Genomic DNA, 16,041 nt, shown 5'->3' with positions numbered 1-16,041 from the left:
GTTCCCACGTGCCATTCGAGAGTGGAACAGGACAGGGGAGATCAGTTAGTGTTACCAGAAGTACCTTCTGGAATTGCTCTGAGCACTATGGGAGTTAACATCGGAGGTCATCAGTCCCCTAGAACTTACAACTACTTAAACCTAACTAACCTAAGGACATCACACACATCCATGCTCGAGGCAGGATTCGAACCTGCAACCGTAGCGCATAGAACCGCTCGGCCATACCGGCCAGCAAGTACCTTCCGGCACACACCATTAGGTGGATTGCGGCGAATAATATAGATGTGCTGCACATTCACGATAGGTAAACTTTCGTTATTTGGTATCCATCGTATTGCAGTTTTAGTAGCCTACAGCAAAAAAGTCATATAATTGTCGTTACACAAGACTCGTGTGGGTGGTAATAGCTGGTAGTGCTACACGTCAATGTATAAATTCCACTAAAATTGACAGTAACGGGTCGTGGGATTCTGGGACGGAGAGGAAACAAACAGCTGCCGCGATAAACTTTGACACCCACGTTGTACACACGTGCAGCAGTAAGAAGGCACGCGCCTGCGCGCTGCTCCTCCAGTGGAGCCTGGAGCAGAGCCGATTGCTGCCTCCAGGAGGCAGCTGAAGGAACTGGATCCAGGGATGTCAGTATCTGTCCAGCAGTTGTGCGCGTCTTATAGGGGAGTAACGGTTGCATTCTGAGTCTCAGGTCCGTACGAAGCAAGAATCACACAGGTTCCAACATAAACGTATTTAATCCGGAGCACGAAACTGGTTGCTTCTAACGAACTTCGTATCTGCACTAGGTTCAGTGACACACGAGAACATGAAGATCGGCGTCTCTGGTAATGTACCTCTTCTATACTTTCCTTCACGCTCTTCATTACATTATCACTCCCTCGAAGCATACGTTATGGAAGTAGACACTATGGAAAACAAGTGTGAGAAATGTAGATCACGTGGGAAAATCAACCTTTCTTTGTTTATAGCGTCGAATTATTACCTATAACTCTGCCTGCAGCCTTTTTCAATACCTGAAGTACAAGGCACATGTTTTGTCGACGTCAGCCATTCACTCATTGTAACGATTAAACTATGATATTAGCTTGATCTTTTTTCTCTTCGAGTAATACAGGTCGTCAATATGATCTTGAAATGAGAAGAAACAGTAGTCGAAAGAACAAGTACCAGTGACTGCAAATACCCTCCAGCTTTTGGCAGAATTGTTCTCAGACAACATCAAATTTTTAAACAAAAGAGGAAAATCTCAGGTGGAAAGCCCATGAGCGGTTTCTACAAAGAAGAAATGAAACACAAAATTTCGACATTTAGGATAGAAACGATATAATAGATACTTAATACGATGACTATATAATGAGGTGTATTTCATGCCTTAAAATCAGTAATGCCGTAATTTCACGTAGTTAATTGGCGTGCTTTCAACAACGTCTTCTTCATAAGGGAATATAGACAACTGGATTGTGATAGTGGTAGGTTAAAATGTAGCCGAAAGGGTTTGGTTGCTACGCGAGCCATGTACAAAATTTTAAAGCTTGCGGATATATTGTGTTTGTACTTAAATAGACCTAGGCCTGTAGTTTAATAGTGAGCCGATTACGTTCTGGGGGTTGCAGAAAACACAGAGGTCTTCGATGTGGGGGAGCAACTAGGGACATTTGTTAACCAGATGTAGGAATCCGCAGGGAATATACGAATATAAAATATGTTTCCTTCTAGAACTTGAAAAGAAAGAATTTGAATCTGGAAAGACGGAACGATGCAGTTAAGGTTATGCCTCGTAGAAGTCTAGAGGCAAAAAGGATTGTGACAGGTTGCATATTTCTGTGTCTAGCCAATTCATAATTCCTCTATAAAACGGGATCTCGGTTATTCGTTTATAAAATGAACCAACGCGTTCATCTAGAGCTATATTTTAATTATTAATAATACTAGAACATTGTACGGTAGCGAAACTGACCACTGGTGCATCCTACACTCGAAGTTTATTGGACGTTAGGATAAAGCAGTGACAGTTCACTGACGTAAACAAATTATTACAATTACATTAAAATATTTTATAGATTCTGTCGTAATTAACAATTTCTTCTTCATATTGTTTCTTCGATGTCAGCCATGTAAGGACCACGTGAAGTAACTTCGTCATGATTTTGTCTTCTCTCTTGATTTTCAGTCTTTGGAGTATTTCTTCATACTTTCACGGGGTTGTTGTCCTCTTTCATCTTACTACGCAGTGATGAGGTCTCTCACCTTTTCCTGAAAGCCTCCGAACTTCCCAGTCCCGTTTCGGAAAGTTCGTCTGTATACAATTTCTGCTTTGGTAACGTTAGTTTATGCTAAGTTCTTTTTCACTTCCCTGGACTCATTTACTTTTTGTGATTTTTTCAGAAACGGTCGAATATGCTTTCTGGGTTCAATCTTTCTGGGGTCAATCGAACCAGGTGCTCATGCAATGAAATTCTCCTTTTCCTGAGAGTACTAGATAGTTTTTTTTTTAATTTGGTCATAGATTTCTTTATTGCTTCTCTTCCACGCACTTCCAACTTTTTTCACAGTACCTGTCGTTTTCTTCTCCAGCTCACCAGTTTCTCCTCCCTTTCTGTTGAAGACAAAACGTTCCACTGCATTAAGTCACTCCGGCTTTATGACAGTATTGTAGAGCTGGATTTCTGTTTCTATTGAGTATTCTATGAGTTACTGAGTATGTTCTTGATAATCCAGAAGCAATTTCGAACTTCTGGGCTCTGTTTTTGTTTCCTTCTTCATCTAGACCGTTTGACTGTCTTGTTCCGCCTAAGTAAATTTATTCAATGTGTTGGGCCTACCGTGACGTGTGCTTAGGAATTTTTTGAATATTTTAAATGTACATTGTGATTTCAGTATTTTCGAAAGAGATTGGTAATCGAGCCTTTTCCGTCCTCTCTTTCAACAGGTTGATTTTCCCAGTTGCTGTATCGATATTATCGAAAATATTTCTAAATCATGTGCAAAGGTAAGACAGTTGGTTTGACGTTAGAGTCTTTATATACCAGTCTGATTTCTTGGATTCCTTTCTCTTGAAGTTCGAGATTCCGCGCCTTATTACTTTTTCCGATACGCAGTTAGAAGAGCATTGAGAAAAGACCATCACCTTGCCTTAAACCAGTTTTGATTTCAAATGCTTCCTAATTTTCTCCAAGGAATTTTATTTTAGACTTTGTTTCTGTGAGTTTTTCCTTAACTATTTTTAAAGGCTTTTAGTCTTCCCTGTACTGAAGATTGTTTGTCTGTCTGTGGAGTTATCGGCTTTGTTGCACAGATTTTTATTTCTTGCACAGCAGTTCTTTACGATTTGTTTCAGACTCATAAACTCAGCAGCGGCCCTTCTTTAATTCCCTTTGGTATTCACCGATGTGGTGGTATAATTGCTCTCAAGCTATTCGAACGGCCTTGGATAGGATTTTGTAACTAACAGCCATTAATGGGAATCTATAGTTTCCTCTCTTTTGCACGAAATATATGAGAGAACAGTCCCATTCTTCCGGAATTTTTTCAGTTTCACAAATTTACTGCGAGGTTTTTAGACGTTTTTCAGTCATATCAACGCCGGCCTTTTTCCCACATTTTCGCGACGACTAAATCGTATCGAGAAGCCTTTTCATTTCTGAATTATTAAATTATATTCTGAATTCAGTTTATCCGGTAATCGTGAATTTGGAAAAACATTTTCAGGTTCTGTTTTGTCAAAATATATCTTTTTGTGACTACTTTGCCGTTTCCTCTTTAAAACATATACTTGGTGGTTGATGATTCGTTAATTTAGTTTCGAAAGTTTAAAAAAATTCAAATGTTATTTTTCTGGAAGTCTTCTTCAGTATTATATAGAAGAACATTTTAAAATTTCTAATCTCAACATCAACCCATTCGCTTTCTATGGTTTATGAATCCTACATAATCAACTTATTTCAGAGACAGTGGCAAACTGTGACCTGTCCCAGAATCGAACATACGACTAGAGGTGCAAGTGATTGGATTATTTGGATATTGGCTTTAAAAACATTTGGGACACTTTCTGCCTTCAAAGCCACAAAATGTTTCGTCTTGTACATATTTCACGCATATGTTCAAAGAACGAAGTACTGTTGACGTATTCGTGAGATGTAGTGGCTATACAGGTGAGTCACTGTATACAAATATCGTATGTACAAGGTTTATGGGTGACACCGTAAGTCGTTAATGTGAACCCAGATAGGTGGCGCAGTGGTTAGCACACTGGACTCGCATTCGGGAGGACGACGGTTCACTCCCCCGTCCGGCCTTCCTCATTTAGATTTTCCATTATCTCCCTAAATCCCTTCAGGCAAATGCCGGGATGATTCCTTTGAAAAGGGCACGGCCGACTTCCTTACCCATCCTTCCCTAATCCGATGTCCTCGCTGTTTGGTCTCCTCCCCAAAAACAGCCCCCCTCTTCCTCAATGTGAAGAACGGTAAAGCAAGCTTTGTATCACTTTGAACATTTGTGATACATATTCCCCTGCGCTGAACTATGCCAAGAGATATTTTTGTCACTCACATCTGTTGATGACAATTTCCATTCTGAAGACTATTTTCGGTCTCCAGCCTCAAAATGAGACAATCTCTCTTCACGATAACTCAGACACTTGTTGGTTTGGCAGTATCCTAACATGCTGTGATAATCGTTTAGGAGACTTTCAACAGTGATTACAACTTCGTATGAAATGAACTCGTAAGATCCTCTAATGACGCACTGTGCAGATTTCTGTTCGTAGATTAAATCTGCCAACAATGGAAACTAGAAAGTTATTATTGAACTGGCACGGCTCACTATTCTTCCAGGGGACTTTCAGCCACGTCTGCATCCACTTCTTGAGGTCGTTTGAGTGATGTATAATTTCTTATGTAGTGAAATGCATAGTAGCGATTTTAAAAGCGGCTGGTTTGTATTCCCACAACACTTTTTCGATCTGTATACATCCATTACCAGGGAATAATATTAGCTCAGCAACACTTATCGTGTAAGCGATTACTGCAAAAACATTTTCAACTTACCACTGTGTTTCTGCAACCTAGTTAAGTAACAGATTTCTTTTATTTTCTTTTGGATCACAAATAAAACAATTTAAATGACTGGAGTGCACAGAGTAATTTATACAGAATTACTTACTTTAGATATGATGCATAAAAACGGTGACTATCGCATTTGTTTCCAGAAAACGTATTTCGGACATCCTTTCTATTGCCACTACTATTTGGTGGGTGCCTATCTTCGAAAATATTGGTGGTTGCTCCCACTCCATCCATTAGCCACCAGAAGCCGTTCCAAATCTTAACAACAGCTCTTCTACAAAGAGGACACCAAATCACATTCTTCACCGCTAATCCATTGAAGGTGAGTCATGCTAAGCCAAATTTCAGCAGATGAAGTCACACGTTTAATGATATAACAACAGCACTTCTTAACTAGTTACGACGTGTTTCGAGGATTTAACTCCAAGCTAATTGCTCAGCAAAGTGGTCAAGAGCGATGTAGTAATCATGCTGAAGAACGAAAATCTAAAATTGTAGCGGAGATCGTCCAGCTAACTTCAAGTTAACTTTAAAAGTGTTACATGACGTTCAATTATAAAAGGTTCTGCTTTTCATGTCAAGGAAATATCGTCGGCTTGGTGGAGATCGTTTGCTTCCAGGAGCTACTGTCAACGAATCTTAAGCCTAAGCATTCACGGTGAGTAGCCAGTAACGAACGTAGGGGACGAGTCACATATTAACTACTAGCTGCCACCCAACTAATGAGTTCTTTGTTACGTCAGAACCTAGCTATGTAACATGTGCTTCCATACTCACACCTAATCAGTCCAAGTTGCATGATGGAGTTAAGTCTTTCAAACACAACGTAATTAACAAGTGTAATATTGAGTTACTAGATTCATAAAACTTTTGCTGTTACAGCAGTTTACAAACGATTGTGGAGGTAGCATTTAGAAATGTAATTAGTGCAAAAATATAGTCGTTGAGCAAAATAATATGAGTAACGGGGCAATACGAGAATTCAAAGGAAATATACCACATACTCAGGTCCTCACTGTTGAAATGTTCCTTTGTGTTGGAGAAAATCACTGAGTTATTAGTGGTCGTAGCAGTTACGATTATGAAGTGCACTAAGGTGACAGAAGTCATGAGTCAGTGATATGCACGTGTACAGATGTCAGTAACATCGTGTACACACAAATTATAAGAGTGTGGTACACCGGCGGAGCTGTCATTTGTATTCAGGCGACACACGTGAAAGAGTTAGCGACGTAATTATGGCAACGTGACGGAAATTAACAGACTTTGAACGCGTAATTGTAGTTGTAACGAGATTCATAGAACATTGTATTTCGGAAAGTGGCACGGAATTCAGTATTCCGACACCCACAGTGTCAAAAGCGTGCCGATAATACCAAATTTCAGGCATTGATGTTACCACGGACAACGCAGTGGCCGACGGCCTTCACTTAACGACCGAGAGCAGCGGCGTTTGCGTAAAGTCATCAGCGCTAACAGACAAGGAACACTGTGTGAAAAAAGCCAGATGTTAATGTGGGACGTAAGACGAACTTATCCGTTACGACAGTGTTGCGAAATTTGGCGTTAATGTGGTATGGCAGCAGACGACCGACGTCAGTGACTTTGCTAACAGTACGACATCGCCTGCAGCGCCAGTCCTGGGCTCGTGACAATATCGGTTGGACGCTAGACGATCGGGGAACTTTCGCCTTGTCAGATTAGTCCCGATTTCAGCCTGTAAGAACTGATGTTAGGCTCCGAGCGTTGCACAGCCTTTACGAAGCCATGGACCCAGTGTGGCAACAAGGCACTGAGCAAGCTGCTGGAGGCTCCGTAATGGAGTCGGCTTTGTTTACCTAGACTTGACTGGATCGTCTGGTCAAACTGAACAGACCATTCACTGGAAGCAGCTGTTTTCCGTTATTTGGAGACCATCTGCAGCCAGTCACGAACTTCCCAAACAATGATGGATTTTTTATGTATGGCAACGCGCCATGTCACCGGGCCGCAATGGTTCGCGGTTGATTTGGAGAACATTCTGGACAATTCCAGCTAATGATTTGGTTACCTAGATCGCCCGAAATGAGCCTACTAGAACTTTTACGGGACATTATACAGCGCGCAGTTTGTGCACAAAATTGTGCACCGGCAACACATTCGCAATTATATATGGGTATAGAGACAGCATGCCTCAGTATTTCTGCAGGGTACTTCTAACGACTTGTTGAGCCCATGCCATGTCGAACTGCTGCGCTATGCCGGGGAAAACGAGGTCTGGCACGATATTAGGAGGTATTCCATGACTTCAAGTACCTCAGTGTAAATGACCTGGCGGTCAGTGTAAGCAGCATTCTGCAGCTGTGTTCTGATGATGCTGTGGTGTATGGGGAGGTGTGTACTATAGCGCCCCATGGGAGGCTGTGGGCCAGTGATGCAGACAACGAGAGACCCCAGGAGGGTCCAGAGAAAGTCGGTTGCAACTGTAACAAGTTCCCTATTGAAACACGTGCTCTGCGTAGTACACCAGGTCAGTCGCAGGCTGGCCATAGAATTCTCCCGGACTGGCTGCTTGCACGCCCTGCCGTGCTGGCGCGGAGTATCCATGGTACGCAGCCGGCCTCGTTACGTAAGACGACAGTGAGGCTACCTTTTCAGTGGCGCGTGTATATTCAACAATGGCGTATCTGCTGCGAATCAGCACGGCGTTCGGCTGTGTCACATGCGGGATGTCCACCACAACGAGGTACCCGCCCTGTGATGGTGAAACACAGCTGTTGTGTAGGAGAGTTACCCGTTGCTCCTTGGGCAGCATCGTTCTGCAGTAAACATGGAATGGCCAGCTGAGCCGTGACACAAAGTCCGGGAGGGATTTGGAGCATAAAAATGTTGCCCTACTGTGTCCTCTAAACGGTGACCTCTGCTGACAGTCCCATGTGGCCACCTCGTCTAGCACAGTTCCTTTGGCCTGGTTGAGTTGCAAGACTGAGAATAATTTCGTTACAGAATATCCACTACTTACGATCAGCAAGCCAGCCACCCTAGCCGTGCGGTCGAAGCACGAGTGTAATAGGAGAAGCATTCATGCCTTAGTCGTAGTCAGGCCAGGATGTAGGGTAGTTGGTGCTCGTTTCCAATCGCACAGCTGGTAACGCGGTTTCTACATTTCACAACAATGAGGAAGTACAATGTCTTGTTTAATCTCATTTAGTCCCCTAAACTAAATGATATGCTAGGGTCTTTTGGAGGAGCAAGCTACGCTGTCATCTTCTGCCCACGAGGACTTTCATGAAGTGGAGTCCTTTCTAAAGGAGAAGTTGTGCATGACTGGTATTTGTCCATCAGACATTGGATGAAAAGGTGTAATTCATGCAAAACGGTTATATACAGATCAGTGCTGTAGATTTTTTTTTCTCTTCTCAGATGCGCTCATATTATTTTGTCCCACCAGTGTACACTCTACTCTGATTTACCAAAATGTACGAACGTATTAGAGACATACTATACTTATAAATTTTTCTCACATTTACAGTTAATGCATTAAATGATGAAGAAACTCAAACAATCTAGCCTTCAAGTTTACCGTACGAGGAATGTTTCTCACAGGTCACATATTCAGTTAATGGGCCACTTCTCTAGTTCGAATATTCCAGGCGTGGAATAACAGATGGGGTAAATCTTCTTCCCCGAGCTGACTAGCTCCGCTGGTAACAGAGTAAGATCTACTAAAACAGGTAGATTTCTACACGGATTCCTGAATCAGGAAGTGGCAGTTGATAAAAGCCACCTTTGGACTCGATGTGAAACGTAACGAGATGAGAAGAAGGAGGTAGATGTTGGTAGGGCGTGACAGTGAGTTTGTATGAGGACCTGACTAAACTTTGGGCGAATTACAGAACTGGGGAGGAACGGAAATCCAAGTAAAGTAAGGTTAGATCTGATACGAATTTTGTACGTATGAGTGATGATGCATTCGAGTGAAGTGTCGCAGTGATAAGGCTCTGGAGTTTCAGTCTAGAGGATGGCGGTACAAATCTGATTCAGTTAGCGTTGTTTAGGGAGCCTGTAGTAGGCTGTGTAGGTTTTTTTATTGGTAACGCCACCTCTGTATGAAAATCACTGGCTGTGCTGTGTGCAGTCAGTGGCTGGTTGGCATTGTTGTAATACTCGCCATTGTACTGTTGGGCAGTTGGCTGTTAACAGCGCATAGCTTTGCGCAGTTGGAGGTGAGCCGCCAGCAGTGGTGGATGTGGGGAGAGAGATGGCGGAGTTTTGAAATTTGTAAGACTGGATGTCATGAACTGTTATATATATTATGACTATTAAGGTAAATACATTGTTTGTTCTCTATTAAAATCTTTCATTCGCTAACTACGCCTATCAGTAGTTAGTGCCTTCCGTAGTTTGAATCTTTTATTTAGCTGGCAGTAGTGGTGCTCGCTGTATTGCAGTAGTTCGAGTAACCAAGATTTTTGTGAGGTAAGTGATATGTGAAACGTATAGGTTAATGTTAGTCAGGGCCATTCTTTTGTAGGGATTTTTGAAAGTCAGATTGCGTTGCGCTAAAAATATTGTGTGTCAGTTTAAGCACAGTCATGTATAATTCTTCGAAGGAGACGTTTCAAGCCCACTGTTTCCCTAAATCGCTTATGGAAAACACTGGGATCGTTACATTAAAAACGACACGGCCTATTTTAAATTATTCCTCCTTCCACAATCCCAACATGTGCTCGCTTTCTATTGATCTCGTCACCGGGTGGACGTTAAACAGTGTTGATGGAAGAGTGTACTCACCATGTCTCGAATATTACCACTTTAGTCTGTTTTGAGGTTTTTGCAGTACTGCGTGGTTTACAGATTCGTTTTCAGTTGAAAGTCAATGGTTTAACAAGGTACGCAGGATTGCAATATACAGTGCAGTGGATGTGTCAAAGGTGGAAGTTACAGTTGGTCATGCTACTGTCATCGTTTAAGTTTAGCAGTATTGATTGTTACGTACCAAAATAAAAAAATATCCAGTGTTTCAACACTGCTACCCATTGCCGTAGAAAATACCGTGATCTGCTCCAACTGAAGGTGTTCTATGATGCAGATGGCCAAGAGTACTTTACAAACATCCCCCTTCGGAGTGAATTTATTCTTTTATCGAGCTCATTTTGTATTATGTATTTTGTATAAGTAAAAGTGAAACATGAATACTGTTCATTCAAAGTGAAAACAGAATACAGGCAGAAAAAAAACAAACACCGGCCGACGGTACCAACCGTCATCCTTATCCCTTAGGCGTCACCGGATGCGGATACAGCGGGGCATGTGGTCAGTAGTCAAGTAGCTCCTCAATTGGCTTCACAAGGGCTGAGTGCACCCCATTTGCCAACAGCACTCGGCAGACATGGATGATGATCCAAGTGCTACCCCAGCCCGGCTTCGGTGATCTCACGGAAACCGGTGTTAACACTGCGGCAAGGTCTTTGGCATTGACAAAAATATTGTTCCTAAAAGCCAGTTAGTCATGAACACTTGCTATGACTGACGCATAGATGCACCGAGTTTTGTCGTGGGAGCTTCGGGGAGGTTATGTGGTGAATTATGAGGTCAGTATCACATTTGATTCTGAAATTTACAGTATGATGCGGGGATTTATTAAGAAATTGAAATCGGTCACTCAGTACACTGTATAAACTACAAAACTATATATTTCAATAAACACTCTAACAATAACGTTTCAGATTTTAAAATCGCTCTTCTGAGAAAGTTGTAAAATGGACAGAGCATTTTCTAGCCCTGTAGTCTCCATCAGTTCTTCAAATGGAGCTTAACACTCGGAAGCCCAGACCTTGCCTGCCCCTTGAACGCCCAGAGGGGTCATTTTGACCCCTACCATTTAAAAAACTTTTCTGCACTATTATTTCAAAATTTTAAGCATTTATTATATTGTAATGTTTACTATATTTATAGACATTTCAGATACAGAGTTGTGCAAAAAAGGGACAGACACAAATTGTATTATTTATTGACACATAATCAATCAAATTTCACTGAACCTGGTCACACCAAACAACTGTAAGCAAGTGACAAGCTTTTCTTGGATATAAATTCATATAAAATTGACCTTTTCATGTGTACAGAAATATCAGCTACGTCATTGTTTTACACAATTGTATTTAGTCTCCTTTGTACATTTTACAGAAACCATCTTCTTACAAACACTGCACCTAGAAACAGGTTCATTAAATTTGTATTTACGGACCTTATGTGACATTTCGTGTTCATTTTCATTCTTTTCATACTTGTCTGTGGTCCTACGAGGAAAGCGAATCTTCAGATGTTCGGAGCGTAGTTCTTGTGCAAGCTGCTGAATAAAATGTCTTCTTTTGAACTTCTTCCCAGTAACAACCCTAAATACTACATATGCATTTATTCCTGCTAGGTCGAGGATATTGTAGGAGAGCACTGGCCACCTTCTTGAGGAAGACTTGACTGAATACTACCTCGCTATTTTGTCCTACTATGTCAACTCCAAATTTTGTTTAATTGTAATAACATGCAGTGTGTAGAGTTTTTTTTCTCATTTGTATTTATGGTGACTCTAGGATGTAGGGAAGACATTACTAGCACATTTTTGCTTTCTTTACTTGATATACTGTCAAAGAAATATCATCATATTTTAAAACTATTGTGGAATACAGAGAACTTCATAACATGTGGCATTCGTCTTCTTGCTCTATTTACTGTTCCTACAATGGAGGTTGATTTTTCTTTCAATTTTTTGGCTAGTTTGAATGAAGTCTGTGGTGTCTGTAGTGTTTGTAGTGTCTGTAGTGTCATTTCTGCCTTCGCCCAGAAATGGTTCCATAAAACGCATCACTACATAATCTGAAACCCTTTCGTCTTGTGATCGTGCAGTATCCTTACCAAGATAAAGGAAACTAATTGAATATGTACTTGCATTCAACAGCTTCAGCTAACCAGTATTTTTGCCCATACTTGTCAAGCTTTGAAGCCATGAATTGTGTGAATGGGTACATAGTTTTACTTGGGAAGAGCTTCTCATCTATTTTTATGTCACTTCCATGTTGTAACGCATTATACAGTTTTCTAACATTTTGATCTAGACAGGATCATTAGAGACGGTACACAAGTTGTAATTGTTTCAAGCATGGAGAAGGAAATCGGCCGTGCCCTTTCCAGGAAACCATCTCTGCATTTGCCTAGAGCTATTTAGGAAATCGCGGGAAACCTAAAACTGAATGGCCGGACTTGGGTTTGAACCGCCTTCCTGCCGAATGCGAGTGCAGTGTGCTAACCACTGTGTCACCTAGTTCGGAGCGTTCAACATCCCGGCGAGGAGATGCGGTTTTATTGGTTGCGGCACATGGTTTAAAGTTACAACTACGGCACAGTGAACAGTGAAACAAGCGGGTATCACGTCTGTTGCTAACAGCTGCCAACATAAAGAGTCAGAAAGCTAAAAACGATCTAGTCTGCTGCTGTAAATAGCTGTAAAGTGCGTATACCTGACGAGAGTGGAGTATTGACGGATGCATGCATTTCGTATTTGCGAAGAACGTACCAAATAGTCTAGTTTCTTACTGAAATTAAAATTAGTGGTCTGATCCACAGGACGCAAAACACAATTAAAATCTTGACCTAACAGACGTTTCTGCGATTTTTTACGAAACAAATAACCTATACCCACTTTATAAAAACGCGCACGATCCGTGGAACTACCCACCCTGAACGGGCGTAAAGAAGAATTTAAGTAAAGTTACAAAAAAGCAGCTTTTCCTTGGCCGTTATCAAGAACTTTGAAATCAATCAGCGGTACTCCCTCTTTGTGAAATAATGCACTATCAGTAGATAGTTCAGGAGCCACATTAGAGAAAGTAGGAAAGCCGTGAATAGAAAAGCTGTGTTTTTTTCGGCTGCGCAGAAAGGCGAGTGTCGCATGAGGCAATGTGTGGGGAGGGGGGGTGCTCGGAAATTCAATGTCAGGCACAGAAGATACAGGTGGTCGGATAGGCTCCTAGGAATACAGACACGAAAACTGATGGTAGGTCTTTTACCGTTCACATGTTCCGCTGGCACACTTGGGCCGATCTGGTTCTGATTAGCAGTGGTTTGTGGCATGCTCTCCCAATCCAGGGGAGCAGAAGAACGGAAAGGGGGGGAGGATACGTTACAGACTCAGGGATGTCAGAAAGTCCATAGATATAGTACGGACCTCCGGGACAGATCTATCTTCATATGATTTCGAAGAGGCGCTCCCAGTCTCTGGTGTGCTGGACGCTTTCGAATCTTGAGCAGCATCCGACATGTTACCATTCGGTCTAAACTCAGTGAGGGTGAAACGTCCCCTTAGAAAAATTTATACAAGACTGTGCTTAAACTGACACACAATATTTTTAGCGCAACGCAATCCGACTTTTAATAATCCCTACAAAAGAATGGCCCTGACTAACATTAACCTATACCTTTCACAAATCACTTACCTCACCAAAAATCTTCGTTACTCGAACTACTGCAATACAGCGAGCGCCACTACTGCCAGCTAAATAAAAGATTCAAACTACGGAAATCACTAACTACTGATAGGCACAGTTAGCAAATGAAAGATTTTAATAGAGAACAAACAATGTATTTACCTTAATAGTCATAATATATATAGCAGTTCATGACATCCAGTCTGAACAAATTTCAAAACTCCGCCATCTCTCTCCCCACGTCCACCACTGCTGGCGGCTCACCTCCAACTGCGCAACGCTACGCGCTGTTAACATCCAGCTGCCCAACGCTACAATGGCGAGTATTACAACAATTCCAACCAGCCACTGACTGCACACAGCACAGCCAGTGATTATTCATACAGAGCGCTATGTGGCGTTACCAATAGAAAAAAACCTTAACAGCCTACTTACATAGCGATGGTGATTGTGCACCGGCACAGTCGCAACGGATGACTGCTAGCCATCTCTACAAGAACTACAGTGGGTCTGCATTTTTGATCGCCCACCAATACCATTATTTCTACAAGGACTGCACTGGGTCTGCACCTCTGGTGGCCCACCAATACCGTAATCTCTACCAGGACTACAATGGGTTTACTCTGTGTTGACCTACCTACCAATATTCTTCAAAACTTCGGCTGACTCTGCTGTGGATTTGCTCTGTTGTGGCCCACTACCTGTCTGCATGTCAAGAGTCAGCACTCTCTTTCCGTTGGAAGGACAACACTACTTCTTCAAGACTGCATGGCAATCCACTACCTCCATGTGCATTTTCTTTTATTGCTCAGTCTTTGAGGAAAATACTGCTATTTTACTGTGATGAATGATCAGGACTGTCTATATGGACTGTGAGAAAATTTTAGCTTTTGACCAACATTGTATCAATAAGTGTGTGCATTTGATTTCTTTGTTATTGTAATCATAATTATGAAATTTTTTTTCAAATCTGTATTGGACACTGCCCAAAACAATTTGTAAATTTTTTGTGGGGAGCATGGGGGCTATGTAAGTAGGCTGTTAAGGTTTTTTTTATTGGTAACGCCACATAGCGCTCTGTGTGAAAAATCACTGGCTGTGCTGTGTGCAGTCAGTGGCTGGTTGGCATTTTTGTAATACTCGCCATTGTAGCGTTGGGCAGCTGGATGTTAACAGCGCGTAGCGTTGCACAGTTGGAGGTGAGCCGCCAGCAGTGGTGGATGTGGGGAGAGAAATGGCGGAGTTTTGAAATTTGTAAGACTGGATGTCATGAACTGCTATATACATTATGACTTTTGATGATATTAAGGTAAAATACATTGTTTGTTCTCTATTAAAATCTTTCATTTGCTAACTATGCCTATCAGTAGTTAGTGCCTTCCGTAGTTTGAATCTTTTATTTACATGGCAGTAGTGGCGCTCGCTGTATTGCAGTATTTCGAGTAACCAAGATTTTTGTGAGATAAGTGATTTGTGAAACGTATGGGTTAATGTTAGTCAGGGCCATTCTTTTGTAGGGATTTTTAAGTCAGATTGCGTTGCGCTAAAAAAAATACTGTGTGTCAGTTTAAGCACAGTCTTGCATAATTTTTCTAAGGGGACGTTTCAAGGGGAGAGGCCTCTTCCACCGGAGTCTTTTCAGTTGCGCGGAGAACCAAAGAGGAATGTCTGCCTCCTCACCATCTCGCGTTCGTATTTGTTGTGAAGTGGACGTGGTGGCGGTGCGGAGGCTACAGTGGCGAAGTATATACGCGAGGTTAACGGAGGACATGCGCGAGAACCATCACGCAACGGCTCGCCTTGCCCCTCTGCAACCTGGCTAGGCACAATGGCTCTCATATGGGAAACCAAATCCGCTGAAGTTAGCCTTTTGCGTCGTTCATAACTGGACACGACTAGAGCAACTTTTACGCAGCTGTCGACTCTTATTACATGTAAAACAGATCCCTTCTTGTCCTGTATAAATTATAAGTAACCGGTCTCCACACATCTGGAAGTGATAACCATGTCCAAAGTTGTAACTCCACTATAAACTTGTAACCGATAGTGAGCGGACCAGAGTTCCTGCCGTATATTCCATATATCCCCAAATGGAAGCAGGACGGTCTTCAGAAAACTGTCAACTTCGGGCGGAAGGTAAAACAGCCAAACATTCGTAAATTCTACCACCGCATTCGCCGGAATAATCGTAATAGCAGAGCCATCGCCATGAGTGAAGGGGACTTGTCAGTGGACAGTGCTGCAAAAGGAGGCTGTCAACATGCAACTCGTCTAGAAACTTAACGTAAACAAATACGATTCAGAACCGAAATAAGCCACGTGAACCTGTTATGAAGTGATTTTTGTACTTTCAACATTACAGCCCAGTCAGCAACCGTGATAATCTAATATATAAGAAACGATCAGCATCAACTGCGGTAATGAAACCAACCTTTACCTAGGTTTCAGCCCAAATAATTGAGCCTTCATCAGAAGATATACCTGAATCTATAATT

General features: G+C 42.0%; 1 protein-coding gene across 2 annotated transcripts in view; it reads left to right on the top strand.

Annotated features, from left to right (window-relative positions):
- The first annotated feature begins 563 nt into the window (after positions 1 to 563).
- LOC126336627 (UDP-glucosyltransferase 2-like) overlaps positions 564 to 16,041 on the top strand; it is a 104,111-nt gene continuing 88,633 nt past the window's right edge. The window contains exons 1-2 of one of the 2 annotated variants that reach the window (XM_050000518.1): positions 564 to 842; positions 5,228 to 5,406. In XM_050000518.1, coding sequence (XP_049856475.1) covers positions 824 to 842; positions 5,228 to 5,406 — 198 coding nt within the window. In that variant the 5' untranslated portion in view covers positions 564 to 823. The remainder of the gene's footprint in view (positions 843 to 5,227; positions 5,407 to 16,041) is intronic. The other variant, XM_050000517.1, reaches the window with a different exon arrangement.

The sequence above is a fragment of the Schistocerca gregaria genome, chromosome 2 (assembly GCF_023897955.1).
Source record: "Schistocerca gregaria isolate iqSchGreg1 chromosome 2, iqSchGreg1.2, whole genome shotgun sequence".
Taxonomy (NCBI): Eukaryota; Metazoa; Arthropoda; class Insecta; order Orthoptera; family Acrididae; genus Schistocerca; species Schistocerca gregaria.
The sequence above is the reverse complement of the archived record's forward strand: the minus strand, read 5'-3'. Positions and strand labels throughout refer to the sequence as shown.